Raw genomic sequence first — 8089 nt, forward strand, 5'->3', positions numbered from 1 at the left:
GGCAGAGGCAGAGGCAGAGGCAGAGGCAGAGGCAGAGGCAGAGGCAGGCAGATCTCTATGAGTTTGAAGCCACCTTGGTCTACACAAAGAGTTTCAGGACAGTCAGTGCTACACAGAAAAACCCTGTCTCAAAAAAAAAGGCAAAAACAAATAAACAACAACAAAAAAGAAAGAGAATGTTGTTTTAACTTTGTGATGCATTTTTTTTGGTGTGTACTTGTGTATGTGTGTGGAGTATATGTGTGTTTGTATGCATGGCAGTGTGTGTGTGTGTTTGTGTATGCATAGAGCTGAATGTTGATCTTAGGTGTCTCTTGAGTTTGTTCTCTGCCATACGTATTGAGGTAGAGTCTCTCATTTGAACTTGGAGCTCACCAATTTGACGTGTCTGGCTAGGTAGATTACTGTTGGGTTCTCCTGATTCTGCCCCTCATGTGCTAGGATTATAGGCTGGTTACCAAGCTTGCGTGGAATTTATGTGGTTTCTGGGGGGGTTGGAACTCTGGTTTTCATAGTTGTAAACCAAGCACTTTTACCCACTGAGCCATCTTCTTAGACCATGAAGTATTTTTATTAACAGAGAAATTACCAAGGGATTACTTTGCATAGAGGTTATTATCTATATTAAAATAAATGTGCAAACAAATTATAATTGTTCTAGAAACAGCTATATATCTTTTTCTTAATTTTTTACATGAGGGTTGTTAAAGAATAATCAAATTCACTTTATTTCATTTTATTACATTTATCTCAGGCTTTTTTTTTTTTTTCTGGGAAAAGCCTGCTGAATGATCTTCCTAAGTGTTTTCATACTAGTTTATATGTTTGAAAAAGTATTTTTCTTTTCATGGAATATGTATTTATTCAAATCAAAAGTAATGTTTTTACTACCAAAATTAAAATTGGTGGTGCTGGGCTTCTGATAGTATTGTAGATTGTTTGGATTTACTTATGTGGATTTTCTTGTACACAATTTTTAGCTTTACCTCTCTGAAAACCTTTTGGTATCAAAAGAGGTTATACTGATGTATAGTGTCAACTTCAATGACTTGAAGTTTTGAGAGTTTTATTAGTTGGGTAACTATATGTGAATCTTACCCATAATATTTTAAAAGAAGTAAAAATTCATAGTGTAACAGGGCCCCAGACCTTACTAGGCTCCCAGACCTTAGCACAACTGACTCCATCATGGAAATACCATTCAGGCCACAAAAGAAAACATGTAGACACTACCACCTGCCAAACTGCAAACAAAGACTGAATCCATCAAAGTCCGTAGTTCTGAGAAAGTCTTTAAATGTACCAACGTTGCTCTTTGTCTTCTGTAGTTCTGCTTCTGGTTAACTGTTCTTCTTAACTGAAGTATGTCAACCCAGAACATGGTTTTTGTGCTTAAAAGCTCACTCTGAGAAGGGCTTGGTGCTACAGTGGGATTCCAAACACACAGTATAGTTGCTGGTTGGCGAATAAAGACTTTCAATTGGCTTAAACCCATGTTTGAGCAGTCTTCTCTGGTGGGTACCCCAGAACAGTAGTAAACACGTGTCAAACCATCAAGCATGGTTTTGACTTTTTAAAATGAATGATTAATTGAGATGGTGAGCTTAATGTTGTATATATCTTATCTTCTAATAGAATAATAAGATTAATTTTTGTTAAAGTTACATTAAAAGATTAACAATGGTATTTTACAGCTATACTGCATAGAATTTAACTCATTCTAGTGACTGTGGAGAAGTAGTCTTTGAACAGGTCTTGGAAGAATGTTGGTTCCCAGACAATATAAAAATTGTTGCATATACTAAATTTGCATAAGGCCATTTTTGTATGAGTTTGAAATGTAAGTTAAGTGTTGCATTCTTGGTTTATTTATAATCCTCTATTTAGGAAGCTGTAAGTACTTGCAAGATTCTTTGTGAATTCTTTGTGTGGTATTACCAGAATCCAGTAAAATAATACTTTTGGGTAATAAAGGAAGGCAGTTTTTGACAGACCGGGAGTGCTTAATGGTTTTGAGAAAAGGAAATCTCTCACTAGAAGAAGTACCACAGGCACAACATTTGGAAATATCTTATGGTGAGTTTGGACTTTGAGCTTTGGAGAAGGTGAATCCAGCACAAGGAAGCAATATACAAAATTTTGAGTCTCTCAAATTAAAAATGAATGATGATTCTCTCTGTAGTTTTTGGATGGGAGTAGGTTTCCTGGTTTTATTGGTTGCTCAGAATCATATCTTAAATTTTCTCATATACATCAGAATATTTTATGTGTGTTTATTGATTCTTTTTATTGTTAATTTTGTGAACCGTTAAGGCCACAACTGTACTTTCAGACAATATAAAAGTACAAGATCAGTGACTACAGGAGGCCAGAAGGATGTGAGTCAGAAGGAAGAATCTTGTCAGAGAACACAGTTCATGCCAAGACCCTCTGAGGAAGGTTCAACATATTAGGGTTTAGTCAGGATCTCTGGAGTAAATAGAACATGAGCAGAAAGTAGAGAAGGTGCGAGTTTGGAGACAGATAAGAGAGGCTATTTCCACACCATGCTAGGGTTTACAAGCTATGCTATGTAAGTGTGCTCACTCTCAGTGTGTTTGGGATCCTCTACAGGAGGATTGTTTTATTCATACATCCAATGAGATTGTTTGATTCATATAGTGTAAATATCACCTTGTTTTCATATGAAGATAAGTTAGAAGGCAAAAGTGATGAAGATGGAAAGCTTTGATGAGCTGTCAGTAAAGGCAAGAGGTGGCTTGACTTGCTGGCATCAAGGTTGGAGGGAATGTGTTTGGGCATGAGTTGTATGGCAGGCAGGACAGTGTTTTAAAAAAAGAGGGTATTGGGGTGACTTCTGGGTCTGTAAAGTGATCGATTAGAAGTATATGGATCCTTGTTTCATCTACCAACTTATTTACCATCACTGAAGAAAGAAAGCTTAGGACGCGATGATACAGGGAAGGAAACAACAGCCAAAGCATGGGAGCACTGTGCTTGTTTTTTCTATTCGGATTAACTGAAATAAATCTGTGGGCTCCAGTGTGATGTCACACCACTTCCTGGTGACCAAGGAAGAAGACTCAGCATGAATATTATAAAAACTGCAAAACTTTTGAGTGGCAGTAAGTAGGAATTAAGAGACCTGAAACAAATCTATTCCAAGGTCTCCCAGAGACAAAAACTGCTATTCCTTGCTAATTTCTGTGTATTCATGGCCCTGGCTAAAGTCACTTGAACATCCTGCACCCTGCATGCACCAACAGTTACTGGTAATTATTTTCTATCACAAGTGTAGCCCCTGCTGGTGGAAAAACCTTTGGTAATATCATCTTCCTCTAGTCTCTTACCCACTCTGTGAAGTGGCACTGTCTAAGGCATTAGTCTCTAGGCATTTGTTGCTAACTAAATGTACATTATTTGTTATAAATTATATATTATTATTAAAGATGCACACGGTATATATGCACTCATATAGACATATAATATAGGATAAACCTACTAAAATCTGTACATCTAAAGAAACTAATCAAGATGGAGGACTCTGACTAAAATGTTCAATCCCCATCCTGAAAGGTAAAGAGGATGGACATCAGAAGAAGAAGAAAACAGGAAACAAGTTAGGAACCTGCCACAGAGGGCCTCTGAAAGGCTTCCCCCTGCAGACTATCAAAGCAGATGCTGAGACTTATGGCCAACTGTTGGGCAGAGTGCATGAAATCTTATGAAAGAAGTGGGAAATAGTAAGATCTGGAGAGGACAGGAACTCCACAAGGAGAGCAACAGAACCAGAAATTTGAACACAGGGGTCTTTCCAGAGACTCATACTCCAACCAAGTACCATGCATGGAGATAACCTAAAACCCCTGCACAGACGTAGCCCATGACAGTTCAGTGTCCAGGTGGGTTCTATAGTAATGGGAGGAGGGACTGCCTCTGACATAAACTGATTGGCCTGCTCTTTGATCACCTTCCCCTGAGGGGGGAGCAGCCTTACCAGGCCACAGAAGATGACAATGCAGCCACTCCTGATGAGATCTGATAGACTAAGATCAGAAGGAAGGAGAGGGGGACCTCCCCTATCAGTGGACTTGGGGAGGGGCATGTGTGAAGAAGGGGGAGGGAAGATGGGATTGGGAGGGAAGGAGAGTTTATGGGGGAATACAAAGTGAATGAAGTGTAATTAATAAAAGTTAAAAAAGAGCATAAAACTAAGAGTTCAGCTCTTTATTTCCATCAGTCATGTTTCAAGTGGTTACCGTATTAGGAAGCAGATAGAGAACATTTTCATTGTCAAAGGCAGTTAGAGATATCCTTGAAAATTTGGGAAAAACTAATCTAGTCCAGGTGTCGAGGAGAGCCTGGCGAGGGTGAGACTCCCAGCAGCTTTGGACAGAAAATAGTCAAATGCAGTATTTATTGACAAATGATGGAACATTAGCTTCTAGAAATTCATAGAATTCTTACAACTACTAATAAAAACGAAAGAAAGACTTACCCAGAAGTGAGACATGACATTGACAAAAAATGATCTTTCCACCATGTGATCTGGAATCTCAAGGAAGAGCTTCCCTGTTACAATACCTGCATTATTAATGAGAATGGTGACATCACCGACTTCTTCTCTAACCTGGCCAGAAGTGAGAGAAACATGACATTGATTGAGGTATAGAAAATTTAACATTAACTTTCCTGAGTCACAATTTCTGTTGTTTTATTCAAGTGCAGTTGTGGAAAGCACAGTCATGACAGATAAAGGTAGCCCTGAGATTAAATTGCTTAGTCACATTGTAGCTCTATTTGCTTTCATAAGTAGAGTCTAAGATGGTCCCACTGCTATGAAGTCATTTAAGCAATGTGCCTTTAGAACACACCTCCATCGTTCAATCAGATGTGACTATTATTTCCTTAAAACTCCTTATTTTGCTCTTGTCTTTCAGAAAGATTTTCATCGATTTAAAAGTAATCCTATGATCAGTTATGCTTTTTGCAAAGAACACTTCAATTTGGAAATTTTGCTTAAAGAATGTGATTTCCTCTGGAAGGGCCCAGGAGCAGCTTATATAATTTTGAGAGTCTCTTGAATTTCTTTGATGGACAACCTGAAATGAGGCTTTTGTTAGGTACTCTATGGCTCTTGTTGGAGCATTGTCAGCCAACGAGAATTAACTTCATTTAAACTACCTATGTCTATGTACATTTATATGCATTATTTGTAATATTAGGTAAATAAAGATAATATGATTTTTAAAATTTTTTTATTTAACTTTCATTAATTACACTTTATTCATTTTGTATCCCCCCATAAGCCCCTTCCTCCTCCCCTCCCGGTCCCACCATCCCCCCCCTTCTGCATGCATGCCCCTCGCCATGTCCACTGATAGGGGAGGTCCTCCTCTCTTTCCTTCTGATCTTAGTCTATCAGTTCTCATCAGAAGTGGCTGCATTGTCAGGGTTCTAGGTTATCTCCCTGAATAGTCCTTGTTTTTTAAGGCCCTTTAAAACATCCTTAGTATTATTTTTTCTCTTCTTTCATCCCTCTCCTTCTGTAGTGATCTTCCACCCTCAGCCCTCTTTTTACCATTTCCTTCTTTGTATCACTTGTATCTTCTCGGTGAAGACACAATGCACTGTGGACCCTGGACCTGGAGAATATTAGCCACATCTGCCTTGAAAAACCCCTGCAAGCCCCCCTCCCTGAAGGGGATACAGGAAGGTGCTCTGGAAGCTGCCAAGGGAGGGAGCAACCAATAGTAGACAGTACCCAGTATACTTATGGACCACTACAATGGCCAGCAGGGAAAAATATTCCTAAGGGAGCAATAATGTCACTGATATCTTGTCACTAACCACAAACTGTCTAATTGGACTTAAGGCCCACTTAACAAAAAGAAAAATCATTCCCAGCACTAGAAATCTAGTTAATTTCCAGGGGCCTCTGAGGAGAATCCACAACTTCCCCTTTACCAACTTTATGTAATACCTAATGATATCCTAGACACTTGTCCTTATACTTGTAGTTCTCATCCCTCATGAAAGAATCTCTTTTTTTTTTCAACATATGGAGACCATTACAAAAACAAAACAAAAAACCAAACAGACCCATAACTGGTCAAAAAGCAGGGAACTACTAATTGTGGGATGCTCAGCTCCAACTGGTATCTAATAGTGAACCTGTTACACCTCAGGCTCAGGAAACATCAAGGAAGAGGGAAAGATCTTAAGAGCCAAAGGAGCAGAAAATTTGAGGTGAGGTAATGTCTCCTACACATAACATGGCAGCTACACCCAGGATATTTCTCCGCAATATGGCAGCCTACATAGGACCTGAGCAACGGCAACACCAATTGACATGTTAACAGGGAAGGAGGATATCTCATGAGCCACAACTTTAAACAAAAACCTATAGACAACCAAGGAATGCTGAGAGAGGGAGAAATAGTATTCCCCAGGAATTAGGCCCCTGATTGGTTATCATGTGTGTGCGTGCGTGCGTGTGTGTGTGTGTGTGTGTGTGTGTGTGCATAAAATACTGAAAGAGAAAGAGGTCATGCATTTGAAAGGAAGTAAGTAAATGGGGGAACATAGCAGAGGCTCGAGAAAGGAAAGGGAAGGAAAATAATATGATTAAATTTTAATTTCAACAAAGAAAAGAAAAAAAACCCACAAACAGCAAAAACTCTTGCTGTGTTTATAAACATATGTGACAGTACAAAAATAAAATTGGATGAATTTTAGTAAATTCATATACCCACATAATAAAGAAAATAAAACATAGATGTAATCTCTACTTCAAAGAAAAGAAAACACATTTCCAAGATCTCAAAATTTTATCCCCCTTCTTGCTTGCCATATTTTAGATCTGGAAAGTTCTCCTAAGGCTTGGTATTCAGTTTGGTGCTCTTGGAACATCGTAAGAGCTTTGAGAAGTGGGATCTATTGGAAAATTTCAGTCATTGGAAGAATTCTTTTTTAAAAAATTTATTGATTTTTTATTAATTACAGTTTATTCACTTTATATCTCAGCTGTAGCCCCCTCCCTCATTCTCTCCAAATCCCACTCACCCTCCCTCTTCTCCTCCCATGCCCCTTCCCCAGCCCACTGATAGGGGAGGTCCTCCTTCCCTTCCATCTGACCCTAGCTTATCAGGTCTCATCAGGACTGGCTGCATTGTCTTCCTCTGTGGCCTGGTAAGGCTGCTCCCCCCTCAGGGGGAGGTGATCAAAGAGCCAGCCACTGAGTTCATGTCAGAGACAGTTCCTGATCCTCTTAGTAGGGAACCCACTTGGAGAATGAGCTTCCATGGGCTACATCTGTGCAGGGGGTCTAGGTCACCTTCATGCATGGTCCTTGGTTGGAATATCAGTCTCAGAAAAGACCCCTGTGCCCAGATATTTTGGTTCTGTTGCTCTCCTTGTGGAGCTCCTGTCCCCTCCAGGTCTTTCTGTCCTCTCCTCCTTTCATAAGATTCCTTATACTCTACCCAAAGTTTGGTTATGAGTCTCTGCCTCTGCTTTAATACCCTGCTGGGGAGAGTCTTTCAGAGGCCCTCTATGGTAGGCTCCTGTCCTGTTCCCTGTTTTCTCTTTCTTCTGAGCTCTATCTTGTTTGCCTTTCTGAATGAGGAGTGATCATCTTAACTAAGGTCCTCCTCCTTGCTTAACTTCTTTAGCTGTACATATTTTAGTATGATTATCCTATAATATATGTCTAATATCCAATTATAAATTAGTATATACTATGTGTGTCTTTCTGCTTCTGGGATACTCAGGGTGATCTTTTCTAGTTGCAGGCAAATGGTGGGAGAGTTCTTAAGGGTTGTGGGGTGTAGCATTGCTCTCTTCCCCTCCTGGCCACCTGCTTAGCAGGTAGATTGCTGTGCCCTGTGCCCCACTGTGGTAAAGTGCTGCTGCCTCCTGATTGGCCTTAGTGGTTCAGTTTACTATGGACTGAAATCACGAGCCATGATAAACCTGTTCTATTAGTTAAAAAAGAATATGATTTCCATAAGAAGATGGCCAGCTATATAGAGTAGCACATTATCTATCTATCTATCTATCTATCTATCTATCTATCTATCTATCTATC

At 39.5% G+C, this 8089-nt stretch overlaps 1 protein-coding gene across 1 annotated transcript in view; it reads right to left on the bottom strand.

Annotated features, from left to right (window-relative positions):
• The window catches only part of LOC129673725 (short-chain dehydrogenase/reductase family 16C member 6), a 33140-nt gene that overhangs the window by 19894 nt on the left and 5157 nt on the right, over positions 1-8089 (bottom strand). The window contains exon 2 of the mRNA XM_055603606.1: positions 4499-4630. Coding sequence (XP_055459581.1) covers positions 4499-4630 — 132 coding nt within the window. The remainder of the gene's footprint in view (positions 1-4498; positions 4631-8089) is intronic.

The sequence above is a fragment of the Psammomys obesus genome, unplaced genomic scaffold, assembly GCF_907164565.1.
Source record: "Psammomys obesus unplaced genomic scaffold, mPsaObe1.curated_primary_1811, whole genome shotgun sequence".
In the NCBI taxonomy this organism is placed as follows: Eukaryota; Metazoa; Chordata; class Mammalia; order Rodentia; family Muridae; genus Psammomys; species Psammomys obesus.